This window comes from Phaethon lepturus, unplaced genomic scaffold (assembly GCF_000687285.1).
Source record: "Phaethon lepturus isolate BGI_N335 unplaced genomic scaffold, ASM68728v1 scaffold2709, whole genome shotgun sequence".
Lineage (NCBI taxonomy): Eukaryota > Metazoa > Chordata > Aves > Phaethontiformes > Phaethontidae > Phaethon > Phaethon lepturus.
The window spans coordinates 6,266-21,275 of NW_010562569.1; the positions used below are offsets into that span (position 1 = coordinate 6,266).

A 15,010-nucleotide genomic window follows, 5' to 3' on the forward strand; every position below is an offset into this window, starting at 1 on the left:
TCTCTCCCATTTAGAGGCAAAACTTTAATGTTCTTAGAACCTTTTACAAAAATACCACGCTCTCAGAAGTTATTTAAAGAATTAATAAAATAGAACTTCACATTTTGTAAGCATGGAAACGGAAACACAAAGATGATTTCCAAAGCCTGAAAGGTATCAAGGCTGGGGCCAGAATTCTGCATCTCCAGCCTAACTATCAGGCCATGTAAGAGAAAGTAAGTGAGACACATCCATTTGCAACCTTTGGACACAAGTTTTCTAGTATGCTAAAACATATTTCAGGAGTTCCCTCGATTTGAAAGGTATTTTAATGAATTGCAGCACATAAAAAATGATTATTGTGTAATTCATTTCTCACAAGAACAACAAGAACTGTCATCCTCTCTGACACCCTCAGGGCAAAGACACTGTCTATGACAGTGCTGCTTATGATTTCCACGACATTTTACAGAGCTGTAACTGAAAGGAAACAATACAAAGCCTGTATCAGTTATCAGTTTACTGGTAGAACCACACCAACACTTGGACTACTTGAATATACCTGGCGATAATCTCATTTAAATATGAAAAGCCTATAATACATGTTCTTGAATTCTTGTAGCTCAGGGTACGTCTGCATAGTTCCCCAGTCAAATCCTTTGAGGAAAACGTTGAGCTTAAAATTATAGACTAAGATTCTCTATTTTACAAGCAACGGTTTCCTACCTGAGGCTGCTGAGTGGCAGTGGGTCTCTGAGGAGATGGTATAGGAGTTTTGGACAACATTTGGTTCATTTTGCTTACGACTAGATCAGTTATATGTTGCCTGTCTTCAGTCTGATGCTCACCGATCAGAGGCATTGCACAGTCCATGACCTGTAAAATAAAACAATTCATCAGCTGTTGATACGGCACCAAAGTAAACTTACTCCACGTCTGGGTAGAATGTCAGGTCATCTATTTGCTTAATTGTTTTTAGCAAAAGTCAAGCAAGATCTGTAGAAATGGTACATGTTATACATACATATATATATGTATATATATATACTGCCGAAAATCTGAAGTAGTTGTCTACGCTTCTGACTGAGCCACATTTCTGATGATTTCCTCATGTGTTTTTGTGGCTCATACCATGTTCACCAGCTGAATTAGAATATGGAAATGCAAATTAAAACGTCGGCTCCCTAGCTATTTGTTGGGTTTCTGCTAGGGAAGGCTGGATCCTTATTGATTAACGAAAAATTTTAAATAAGACCTTCTTACTATTGATATGCTTTTTTGAAAAGTGGTGTGGCTGCAGTGCAGCTGATGCAAAAAAGAAGTAAGAATTTCTACAAAGCAAGCAGGATATCAGCGAGGCAAATAAAAATCAGTGTTTCAGTACGTCCAGAAGCGCACCTTCCTGTGCCTCTTCGGCTTCTGCGGTTCCTTCTCTATTGCAGGTAAATGGAACAAGACTGAAACGGTTGAACAGAGTCTAAAATTGCAGGTGGAAGTGCTAGCGGTCAGAGAAGAACCTTAGCTTCCCTCACTCTCACCCAATCGCTAGCCAAATGGCTAGGAAGAGCGCTCCGCTGCTGGGAGGCAGGGCTACTGTGGCCGGAGAGGTTGATTCCCAGCTCTTCAGGTGGGCATTCTGCTGCAGGTTGTTGCCTTGAGCTCCTTTTGTTACTTACCCACATTCTGTACTTGAGAGGAAGATATGGAAATTTTCTGCTAAGACCCGATTCTGCAAATCTTGACAGGGAGGAAGAATTTTGTTATCTGTGGCGGTGGCACAGGGAGCAGAGCCACGGGCGTAAGCTGGTGCATCTGCTTTGTACGGACCCCTCCTGAGAGGGAAGGGGTACAGTGGGGAAAACAAAACTCAATCCATCAACCTACACGGAACACTTTATAGGCAAAAAGCACAGCTTTACCGTCCTTCTTTTAGATATTCAAGTATTAGAAGAGACATCTGCAGTTAAAAGAACAAGCGTGTTTGTTCGAACACTGGAACGTCATCTTTCATCTCGCACAGGAGCTGGGAATGAGCTGCACTGTGACCAGTACCTACGCTTGAGGATTTTCAAAATATGGTTAAGTGCTACCGAAATCCTCCCCGAAGCTGGCAGAGACTACTTTATTCTAATAATGAGATTAGCTTGAAGCCCAAAAGCGTTTACATTATTCTTCCATTTGTTCATTCACCGGGGACACCGGCATGGTGTATTGGCAACCAAAATGGCAGAGCAAATGTTTCCCAAGAAATGGATGAGGGTTCTTCCACTCTTGGGCCACATCAACAGTATTGCAGAAATGCCTAATACTTACACAGAAATATACTTATTTTATATACCTATTTTTAAATGGAGCATAAATGACGTTTTTAACTAATCGAGAGAAAGGTATTGAACCTGTATGAGTTGTTATTTCTGAATGGGTAAAATGTGGTCTTGGCTGGTTGTGTGGCTCTTGATATCCAAAATCTTTGTGGATTTACTTTGGTATTAGTGTCTGCTGAGTTACTGCTATTTCTTAAAATCATTGCAATGCTCAAAGATCCACTTCATTTTATCACGGGCTTTTTCTTGCAAGAGTAATAAGCATAATGCCTGGCGGGAGGAGGCAACCATATGTGCCAGATACTTTGGCCAGGACTTTAAAGCTAGTGATGACTGAACGCTAGAAGGTCTGGCTGACAGTGTGAAGGACATTGGATGTTTGGCTGTCTGCTGCAAAACATCTGATTTCCAGAGAGGGAGGTATGTCTGCAGTCTAAAAACCTGCCCTCTGCCCGCCCCCCCCTCCCCGCCTTGAAGGCAGGCGTTAATGACAGGCATTTTTTAAAACATTGCCCCATTCACTATCAGGTGTAAATTAACCCCCTCTCTTACCCAACAACAGAAGCAACAGTTCTGTTCCACAAGCGTGCGCGGAAAACCTCACTTTGTTTACAATCCACTTACATTAAAAAAATTATTTGGAATGACTACGAAACAAACTGCAGAAAACAAGGTCCTGCCAAAGGATCAGAGAGGATTAAGATCTGGAGGACTGCGTTCTGAAGGAGCTTCCATTTTAAATTCTATAACTGCAAGTTTACATATAAACTTTCTTTAGGAGATACTGCCATGTTGTTTACCAGAACATGTGGGAAAGGTGTAGTTCTCTTGCTAAGGATAAAAAAAGAAGCCTTGAGGTGTTGCTCAAAACTTCAGGTCCACTTCAGTAGAGAAGATTTTGCATTTCTTGAAGACAGTATTTTCCTAGTCACATACTGAGGCAGATTCAAACACAAATGCCGTCGAAAACGATAGCCATTTGCCCTTGACAACCTCTTGTCACGTGGTCAGATTTTGATGTTGTTAACAACCCTGCTGTTTGTTGCCGTACCTGGGCAAGTATTGTTGGCCAAAGATACGGTGAACCTAACGCTGAGGAAGCACCGAGCCAGATGCCCAGTCCTGAGCGACGGTAAGCTTAGAACCCGCTCTGGTGCGTTCCTGCAGTACGAAGATAGCCGGCGCGGTAAAAAGAGAAAGTGAGGCATCAGATTATCACGAAAACTACTGATCCCAAAGCGAAATGCCACTAAAGAGCTGAGCGAGTAAAAGAGTGCCGAGGCTCAAAAGCAGCCGAGGGTGGGTCTTGTCTTCTTTTTTTTTCTTTAAGAAAATGCAGTCGATTTTCCTTCCGAGTAAAATAATTAATCACAGCTGTCAGAAATCAGTAATGTTTTATATTAATGTATCTTAACAATTAAAAATATTTTGGGTAACTCCAACCGTTTTTAAAACCTGCGCATGACTAACAGGAATGTCGTGCTGGCGCTTTAGAGGACTTGACAAAGTTTAAACGTACACAAAGCGTCCTGTTTATAAACAGTCTATTTACAGCCTGTACTAGTTTTAAAATATCATTTAAACACAGCCAGGTTTTCTTTTTCAGTACCTAGTTCGGCTATTTAAAATATTGGAGTTTCCCACTAAGAGGATTTCATAGAAAAAAAACCCACTGTAATTTATAAAGTCAAGTATGTTACTTTCGCAGATGCCAGTAAAAACACGGGTCGCTATGAATTACGGTCACTTCATTTGTGTCACTTCTATCGTTAATTTATAGGCATTTCAGGAACCCATTCTATGGGATGGATTTCTCTTATCGCCCAGAAATTATATTCTGAAATGCACTTAACACGTCTTTATGCTAAACTGTACGAGACCGAGTGTATGTGTCAGCAGTAGTAAGAGAGACTACGGCAGCGCGTCTAAGTCAGCACGACGCTGTGACAAAACAAGCCCCTGACCTGTCACTGACGTGGCCTTTTGGTGAGTATTTTACTCCGTGCCCTCCGCTGCCGGTGTGGGTAAGGCAAGAATTTGAAAGGCGGGCCGCAAGACTGAGACTGGCAAGAAGCAGAAGAGAAATGCCGTTCAGCTCCGACGGGTATGAACGGAGATGGGATGGGATTCATAAAGGAGCCAGCGCCGTTATGAGATCAGTAATTGCAAAGGGATGCTCACGTCTGAAGGAGCAACTGCTCAGACGGCCGTCGCCCAGACGTAGCTCTCCATTCCATAGCACCTCTACCAGCGAAGGATTTGGAAAGATCTCTTGCCTGGGGCTCCATGAAGAGGACTGAGAAGGCAGAGGCCGATGCAGATCTTGATCTACGAGTTCTCAGTCCGGGGAAAGTAACTGACGGTAAGAAAAACCGACAGTGTGCGGGGGTCACTTAAGCCTGGATGGGCCGTAAGAAGGGACGGTGTGATTTCGGAGAAGTGAGGGAGTGCCTGGATATGAAGTCACCACGGGGCTTTCCCTGAGGTCTCTAGAGCAGATGCAGGAATAATTTGGAATCGGAAAGGTAACCACACCTGAGAAGTGGAGGGGGTATGGCACAGCAGAAAATCGGTGGTGACTGTAGGAAATTTTTAGTCCCTCCTGTAGTGGGCGAATAACAACATTTGCAGAAAACGTAAGAACAGCTGGGAAAGTGAATCAGGAGTTCCTGGATGAAGGATGCAATGCCTACAGACAAATTTAAATGGTCTTGTTTTAATCCGGAATGAAAACAAACCAAGCAAATGATTTCTATGTCCAATCCAAATCGATGGATGAAGCTGAATTTGTATGTTGCAAACTCATGCAAATGTATAGGTTAAAAAAAAGTGTAAAAATACATAGAAAATGCAGTCAATATATCTGAGAAAAATTCAAGCACTATGTGAAAGAGACTGGTTTCATCTATAAAATAACAATTAAGTTAACATCACAATGAATTTTACCTGTATTCACCTCCCCATTAATAAAGTACGGTTCATGACGAACAAAAGAAAACATTAAGACTGTCTCATATAAGAAGTGCTATTGCTAATTTAAAATGTTGAAAGTTATAGGTATTTTGACAATAGATACATTAAACATAAATTATGTAAAAAAAAATGAGTGAATAATTATTCTTAGGATGGAAACCTAAATATTAATGTTATGCACGCAGGCCAGTAATTGTTGCTCTATTCAAATGAAAAGTACTGTCCTAGCAAACCAAATTCACCCCCTTCATTAACTATGTCACTAGATACACCTCATTTACTTTTCTGTCTAAAAGAACAGCTGATGTCTTTATTTCTAGAATGGTGTCTGGAAAATTTCAGTGGATTAAATCTGTTACTTCCAAAATATAAAAAAAGGCCCAGAAGAGTTCATTGAGTAAACTGAGTTTTTTCTATGACATGAAGCCCATATATGAAGGGATACAATAATGAATTCATCACTAATGCATCAGAAACTTGGAAAAATCTTAATTAAAAAAGCTTTTTTCCTAGATTTGTATCTTCTTAGCCATTTCTTATTAAGTTATAAGTCCTATTAGGAAATGTAGGAATGCTCCTTGTTTGGGAAATATGAATCTTTGCAGACAGATGTGGTCTTAATTAGAACTTAGTTACATCACCGAAAGAGTAACTTTAGACTCCTAAATGTTCAAAAGTTCTTATAGTACCAGATCATAAATTATGAGAGACTTCTGACTTTGTCAACTATTACAGCTGGATTTAGTTCCCTTACTAACCTGAACAGAGGATGTTCCTTAATGGATGGAAAACCATTTAAGTATGTAAAAAAACCCGTGGCCATTATTATTTGCCGCTCCCGCACGTATTTATGTGCCAAATCACGCAATTTAGAGATAAACTTATATTTCTAGAGAGTTTTTAAAAATCTGTTTATTACGGGAGACTTGTATCTACAATATTGGCAAACGTGGTAAGAAAGAAACCTTCTCTGGCTCTTTTGTCTTCTCGGGTAGGGTTCCGAGCAGCTTTGGAGTTAGCCATGCTTTGAGTAGAAAGCTGACCAGGTGACTTCCAGAGGTCCCTGCCTATGGTTTGTGATACACCACCGACAAGGATATTACCCAGTATTTCTAACAGAAGATACTTTCACATCTGTATCCAGTCTTTGGTGCTGAATTTTGGAACTGTACATGATCAAGATAGATAGATAGAAGACGAAGCAAGCTTAGCTTCTGAGCCCTTGGAAGCACAGAATTAGAGGCTGGTGCTCATTAAACTTGTGCCTAGTCAGAGCTCTGGCTGAATTGTAAATTGAATGGTATAGCTGGTATTTCCTAGAAAGCACAACTTCTAAGTACAATTGTGCACGAACGCTGCATGAGGTACGGGTTTCTTCTGCCTTCGCTGCCTCTGATGCATTCCTTCACGTACTTTAGCCACTGTTATTCAGGACACTGAATGTGGGAATACAGAAGCCTGTAAAAGACAGCATACGTCGTGCCAGGTCGCTATGCCTTATACAGTGTCCGTACTCTGGAGCTCGTCGTGTATTTTCTAGTAGTTCGATGGACTGCAGCACCTTCAGAAACAGCAAGGCTTAAAAAAACCCCAAAACAAACCCTGTTTCTTAATTTCTTATATTATGGCTGAAAATACTCTTTATGAAATCACACAGAATCACAGAATCACAGAATCACTAAGGTTGGAAAGGACCTTCAAGATCATCAAGTCCAACCATTACTCCAGCACCACCATGTCCCCTAAACCATGCCCTGAAATCCAAACGGTTTGCATCTTTCTAGGTTATAAACCACTTGGAAGCTAATTGTAGTACAGTTTAGGGTAAAAATAAGCAAGTGGAAATAAGATACCTGCGGCAGCCACCCACCCACCCGTTCAGTTTTGAGGGAAATTTGGGAGACAACCCGTCTTAAATCCACTTTAAAGGATTCTGTTACAGTTTTTCTCTCTTACTGCATTCATCATCATCATCCGAGCTTTTGTTTAGTTTCCCAGAGGTTTGGTTTTCCAAGAACGAATCACGGAAGATAATCAGTGGAGTCAGAAACATGAACAAGTATCTCCTTCTTCAAGTATTAAAACTACGGGAGTATTAATTTTAAAAGGGAAAGATGAAAAGTCCTTCTTTTAGTTAAGAAGTTAAAGTTTAATGGACCTTAATTTGATGTCTTATTAGCAACAATTGGTGAGATAAATTAAAAAGCTGTATGTTGCAATGATGTGCAAATAAAATTCTTGTTTCTGCAGCTTGTTTCTGGCATAAAGCTTGGCCGCCGAGTATTCCAACTGAGGTGAAAAGAACAGACGCTAAATGAATAGCGAAGGTTGTTACACAGAATAAGAACTTGGCCTTCCTCCTGCTCAACCTGAGAACCCTTCCTTTTAGCTAAGTGATCCTTTATTTAGTTCATTGCTCCCTAGTGGATAGTTTCGAGATAGTTCTTTGAAGTATAGGAGTAAAAGACAAGAAGAACCACAAGGTTCTTCAAAGGGAAGGTAATTTCTTCCAGGGAACAACTTTTAGAAAACCATGTTCTTTTAAAAGTCAAAGTTACCTCTTACAGCCCCCACCTAAGAAAACTGTAGAGAGCTTGTAGCTTCACAGAAAACACGGGTTGTATCATGTTTGAATTATATTATGACTTCCATATTTTGTGCTTCCTGTCTTCAGACAAATTAAGTCTGGTTTTTTTTCCTGGGGAGGCAAAAGGTGTCCCTCAACTGCATAGCAATAAGGTACGAATGGCCATCCTTCAAAATTCCCCCTGCATTTACAGCAGTGTGGAATGGTGAATGGTACATGAAAAATGGATCCTTTTTATAAAGTTTGGGAAATAATAGTGGTATTGGCTTCAGCTTGTTCAAATGACTAGAAATCTCTATGGTGGTTATAGAAATATGATGATACTGATGCACAAACTAGCACTGGGAAACCAACCCAAACCTATAAAATGGACCCAAATCTAGCACCCAAAGCTATGAAATGTGAGAAGCCGTACTTACACCGCAATTTCTTGCTTTTTGTTACATTGAGACCTACTTGGTCAAGGGAACATGCACATCCCACGAGGGAGACACCTACAAGAGGCTAACAGTAATAAAGATCTATATATTTCTTTGTTTCATAATGAGGTTTATGTCTGGAGAAATTAAGTGTTTAGAACTATACTTCTGTGTCACTAGACATCCTTTTTTTTTTTCTTCCATTTTAGTTCTCTCACTCATCCTTTCATACTATTCCTGAACAGTCATTACTCTACTTACACATCAAGCATACTTCGCATAACTTGAATGGCCACGAGGCTTTAAAATAGGAGTAAGTTATTTTAAAATTCTCATCCTTCTAATGAAATACATATATATATAAAAGAGAAACTATTAGAGAAACTAAAACACACCAAAAAAAATGTTTACCCTTCTTGAAGAAGTAGGGCGTGATGACTGGATCTAACATTAAGAGCCAACACATTCTTACCTGCAATATAAGCGTACCGTACTAGATCATAGATAAAGAATCACTCTATAGTGGTGTTTTTTAAGAAGGACAGCTAGAACATTAGCTTCATGAGACACAATGTCGTACTGATTCTCTAATATCACCCACTGGTACAATTTGTTGCTCCATGGTTTTGGGGAATAAAAGAAAGCAGAATGTTAAACCAAGGAATGACAAAACGACCATCACAAAGCAGTTGAATGGCTACAACACTGAAATAATAGAATTATTGGTATAGGATAAAAAAGGAAAGTACAATACGAAATTAATTAATAACCTTCCAGAAATAGTCATATAAAATACATATTATATTTTCTAACATTACTTTAGAATGGATTTTTGTAAGCAGATGAGTTGCTACACGTAATACTTAAACACCGTGGGTATTTTAAAACTATTGCCTTGGATTATGCATCTCCTAAAGCTCTTGTCGAACACCTTTGTCAAAACATGTACTAAGGAGTTACTCCTGTAAAATGCTGCTCTCCCAACCTTATCACAGAAGATCCCTCTGAAGTTAACTTCTGTCTAGAATGCTGAGTATACCAAGGATACTTCGGCAGAACTCTACCCTAACTCACGCTCTCTCTGAAGCTGGGTGACACACGGGCGCCCTCCCATTGGTGGTTGCACTGGGTGAATGTTCAAACCGAAAAATCAGATGTTCTGCTGGATGTGAACTGTGCAAACAATTCTACATTTCAATGTCTTATACAGATTCTAAGTATTCTTGCTGATGAGCATTACCGCTTCCAAACAATTCAGCTGATTCTGTAGAACAGCAAGAATTATCGTGCTTCTATCCACTCTTTCTTTTAATTGCAACATCTATTATGTACACCACTCAAAATGCTCTATAAACCTAGATCCCGATATATCCTGCAGTTCTTAGAATTCTGTTTGCTTAAAAGTATGACTGTATCTGGCGTGGAAAATTAGGGCATTTGTTCCGAAGCAGAAGTGAGGTACTCTGTTGGCCCATCGTATAATTCGCACCGGCTATTTCATTTTCCAAAAGCTGCTCCCCCTTCTCCTACCCACCAGACCTCCCAGGTCTTCCCTGACGCAGGAAGTACTCTGTGTACCTGACTTCAGCGGAATCTGATGATGCTTGCTGGCTTGGCTCAAAAATTTGAAAAATTGTGCAACGTCGAAAGCGCAGAAACGGTGGAGTTCAGTGAACGAAAGGGAAGCGCGTTTAGTCTGAGGGGAATCGGCTAACGCAGGAATGCAACAGGAGTGTCGACTGTTAAAATAAGGGAGACATCCTTCCCGTCTACTGGAACCAGAAAAGGTCCAACTATATTTGTACAGAAAGAGCAGGATGAAAAAAAAAGTAGGGAATAAAAGAGATTGGTAGGAGGGACTAAGTAGTGTGGGCAGATGCCACTCATTTCTCACACTAGGCTTTAGCTACAGTGTGTAAGAAACAACATTGTTTTATGGCTGAAACCTCTAGTTCCTACAAGAATTTACTCGTTAAATGCAAGCCTACTCTAGTTGTGTATCTTTTTGCATGCAATCTTTCAGATTTCAACTACCATCTTATGAGGTAAGATAACGAAGATCTTAAAATAATCTGCATTTCTTTATTTTATAGTTTAAATTTGGGAGTCAGAATTTATTGGATTAAAGCCGGCCAAATCAACATGAGCTATCTCACACGTAACGAACTGCGATAACTGGGTGCGTGTGGAAAATACTGAGACCCATCCTCTGAGACATTTAGGGGCAACGGGAAGGGCAGAGTATCCTGCAGAGCTCTGAACGGCACACGGGAGGCTGCCAGAGCCCAGCTGCTGGAGAGGAGCTCGCTCGAGAGCGGAGATCAATCCCTTCCCAGTAAGCAGAAGTGTCCGAGATACACCCGTGGCTCCGGCCAAGCTGGGGAGCAGCACCCGCGAGAAACCTTACGTTCAGGAATTTCCCCTCTGTCGTACCACCCGAAGTCAGAGCCGTCTGTTTTCAGAAAGAGGAAGATGCCTTTTTTTCACTCTTTCAAGTCTCAGCCGGATTTGACTGGGTCGAGCAACACAGCTTTAACGGGAACTCTGGGATGGGGGTTGCGGGGGGAGAGACTGCGCTATATGAAGGAGCAACAGAAGGGGTTTAGTACGGAGTCCTAAGTTCTATGCTACAGTGAGTTTTGATATACTAAGACCCAGTAAGTTCTGATTTGGCTGGGCAGACCAGATTTCAAGAAACGAGGTTCTTGAAAATTCTTGAAATCTTCCTCAGCATCTCAGGAACTAGGGATTAATTTTGTTTGTTTGGCTGAAGGTTTAGGGCTGCCAGCTGCTCAGTTCTTTAAAGTGCTATTGATTGATTTGGGAATTATTAGCAATTGCAATAGTGATAAATAAATTTGTAAAACTAGAAGAGAAGAGAATACGTAGAGCTGTTTAACACCATGACAAAACAAGGGTTTTTACTTCTACAAAGCTTTTCTGTTACAGATGGATACAAATAACTAGGGAGGGTCAATCCATAATCTCCAGATTACTCTCACGGTTTAGAAAAAATTCGCTTTAGCAAATATCAGTCTCCTTTGGAGCGGGGGGATTCTGAAGATCCTTGCCTATCTCCTGAAAAAAATTCTAAGAACATGGAAGATGCTGAGGAAATCCTGAATTTTATGATAGGCAAGTGATGATAGCTTGTTTTATGGCTAGAGAAAGTTTTATTTATCCATAATAAACTTAATGAGAAACTTAAACTTTTCAAAATTATCTACAGCAGAAACTTCTGATTCATGAGGAATCAGACCTTAAAGGTAACATTTAAGGCTAGAAAAAAGTAAAGTTGTTTCCACTTCATTCTTAATTTCCCTTTCCATGTAAAGGTATAATTTTCTTGGGGTTCCCTCGGGATAGTACTATCTATAAACCTTCCAGGAAAAACTGGTAAGCCTGCTCAGGAAAGAAACCATAAGGGTTGGGAAAATGTGACATCCGCATTTGGTTTTGTTTTGCCGTTTGCGTACATTTCCTCAAACACTAGAAGACAGTCCCATATATACGGTTACATTTTCCAGCAAGTGTTGGCACTGGCTTGGACATGTGGCTTTGTACGATGATTTCAGCGTTGCTCAGAAACACACAGCCTTCCCTGAAGCACAAATAAGCCAATGCCTAACCATCACAAACGTTCTTTACTGGGATATAAAAGCGTATATTGAAAAGAGTGGGATTGCTTACCTCAAAAATATAATCTTTTCCATCCTTTCCATGTACAGCTTTAACAGCACAGATGTCCAAACCACCAAATATTTCAGAACAGGTGTCAACCCAAAGCTTGTACCTGTTTCATAAAAATAATTGTTTTCTGTGAGTATCTCATCAGGCTCTTGTTTTTCGATAGGCTTAACCTAATAATGTATTTTATATTCAGCATTTTCACTATATTATCAGTTTTACTGAACTTATATTTCCCAGAACAGTAGCTTAGAGACACTGGCCCGATTACTCTACTTTTCCCAGTAGAATCCAGAAAAGCCGTGGCTCTGTAACCCGACCTAGTGTTATGCTGGATCCCGTCCCAGTTTATATCGGTCCCAACACGTGTCTGCTCCAAGCTGCGAGCAACCTGGAGGTAAGACACGCTGGAACGCACACAGCGCTTAGCTGCACCCCAGCCCGCGCTGCCAGTGCCCGGCGCTAGTACAGCTGGCCGGTTGCGGCTCTGCCTCGCGCGAGAGCTCCACGGGCAGGGCATTTATCAGCTGCCCGGTTTTTGTGGCTTCGGCCGTGCCAAGGGCTTTTAGAAAGCAGGGAACAGGGCTTCCGTTCTCCTGTGGAAATCTAACTTGTGCATCTGTGCACAGATTCAGGCGCAACAAACCTCTTGCCTATTACGCTTGGTAGTGTACTCAACTGCGGATGGGTTTTATTCTTTTATCAGGAAAACTGGAATGAGAGTCTCGATCTTAAATTTCGGACCCAACTGTATTCCAAAGTAGCAATGATAGATTTATATGTACACCGCTTAACAAGGCAAAAGAAAATTAAGACAAAACAACTTTTAAGATGATGAAGAGAAACAGCCGTACGACACTACGTAGAAGTTACGTAGCATGCAGACGAGGATGATAATCTTCATGAAGGATTAAAGACAACTACAGTAAAATTCAACAGAAATTTAATGAATTCTGAGGAATTCTACAGATCCTTAAGAGAAAAAAAGTGTTTCATACAGTATTGAACATAAGAACTATTCCATTTCATTTCTAACCTCATGGTAAGAAATACGGACTGGGGACTGGACAGTTTACCCATTCCACGTGCAGTAATATGATTTATTTTTTGTGCATGAAGAGCTTTATCCATCCAATGAATAGAAAGATTATGTGACTAACAAAGGAACGAAGTGGGACTTACTAGAAGAAGAGTGAGGCAATTCCTGGGATCAAGTACAGAGCTGCTAGTGACGTAACAGGGAGCTGAGAGCTCAAACACTACTTTGCTGAGAGCGTTCTGAGGTGATGTAAGGGGCGTGCGTTTGCTCGAAGGCAAGGATGGCCGCACAGGACGCGAAACAGCATTGAGAACATTCATTAACTGAACGGACACCGGTAAGTGATGATATGATCTTGAAAGGTGGAAGAGGCAGACATCACAGTGCCACCGAAGGACATGTTTTGCTTAAAAACCCCCATTTTAAAGCAGACATAAACTTTTTTCTCTCTCACAGGCTCGCATTTGAGTATAAATGAGAGCTATTGCCTTTTACAGACCCTTTCCTGCTCTTTCCCGATCCAGCCTTTGAACCACGACGACAGATTTGCCACATCATAGTACTTTCCATCGCAAAAAAAATGATGTAATAAACACAGCATTTGACTTCACTGTATGATCAAAGGGAGCTCATTGCTGGGCTGAGAGTCTTACCCATATATAAATATCTTCAGTAATAGCATCCCTTCCAAGTAAACTTATTAGGCCACATTCTTTATATTTTCTTCTATCAAGTCTGTTCCAGTGGAAAAGTTTTTCTTTTAAGCAGAATACAAAGAAATTTATAAAACTGTTTAAAAAAAACCCTGATGGTAATATTTTAGCAATGAAAAACATTTTTTTTTCCTGTGAGAAACATGTTTTTTCTCCAAAATGATAGATTTTTTTGGACGCCTGACAATTTCAACATCTGTAGATGCACTGACTGACTGGACAGCTTGCCTGCACTTGCTTATAAATAACTGTTTTTTGCTGTAAAATGTGTATTTTAGAAAGACATGAGGACAGCAAAACATGTCTTTAACAGTAAATATCTGGACTTTATATGAAAAAAAAAAAAGACGGCATTTTCTTTAAAATACCGAAAAATCAATCAGATTTATGAAAGCATTTTTAATAGTCTATCTTCTGCCAACAAACACGGAGCTGGAAAAGTACAGTTAGATTTGGAAAGAGAGGTACTGGACGGACTAGCCTGTAGCGTTTCAAAGCCAAGGCTTGCACAGTAGGTTTGACAAGAGGTCGCGGTTCTTATTTTCCCAGCGTGCAGCAGCCTTGGAACGGACAGATAATGACGTGCTGTTGTCCAGGGGTCTGACATGAAGTATCTGGTGTGCCGGACGGGGCGTGCACAACTAGCCCAGGTCTCTGTTCCTCTGGTCCCATCTTGGGCGCAGTGCCTCTCTGAAATAGAGGGGCCAACGGAGCAGGTAATACCGAAACGTGCTTGTTCTGCGCCTCGTCGTTGTCCCTTACTGTGCCACATTCTTCTTTCTTTTCTAAATTGCTGGACTAAGATTTGTGTTCAGTCAACAATGTCAATTCAGGCACTGCTTTCAAAACACTTCTTCCTAATTCACGGGACGTATTCCAAACGAAGCGCGCGTGCGTCAGGCGTGACTGCTTTTGGTACGCCGCTGCACTGCCTCAACTCTTCAGAAACTGCAGTTGTCCCTTCTCTTCCTTGCGCTGCTTCGTGCACTTCAGCGGGTAACCAAGCAAAACGCGGGGCTGCACGATACGCACCCCCTTCTGCTCTGAGAAGACATCCATCTTTTCTATGCTTTTGTCTTCATCAGCATAAAAGAACTTTTGTTCTGTCGGCTAGTCTTTTTCTAATGGGGAAATACCTGTTACGCTGGAATTACGTTACGTTCAAAAATGGAAGCAGAAGCAAAGCACGCAGAGCATTTCCAGCGAGGCAGGTTGGCCTCTCGCACCCGTTACCCGTACTCAACATCGCTGAGTTGTCCTTACGGCAAAACTGAAGTGGCTGGGGTTTT

General features: G+C 41.0%; 1 protein-coding gene across 1 annotated transcript in view; it reads right to left on the reverse strand.

Annotated features, from left to right (window-relative positions):
- Positions 1–684: 684 nt before the first annotated feature.
- Positions 685–15,010, reverse strand: part of LOC104626378 (synapsin-2-like) — a gene marked incomplete at its 5' end in the record, with an annotated part of 34,228 nt that continues 19,902 nt past the window's right edge. The window contains 2 exons of the mRNA XM_010294293.1: positions 685–855; positions 11,973–12,075. Coding sequence (XP_010292595.1) covers positions 685–855; positions 11,973–12,075 — 274 coding nt within the window. The remainder of the gene's footprint in view (positions 856–11,972; positions 12,076–15,010) is intronic.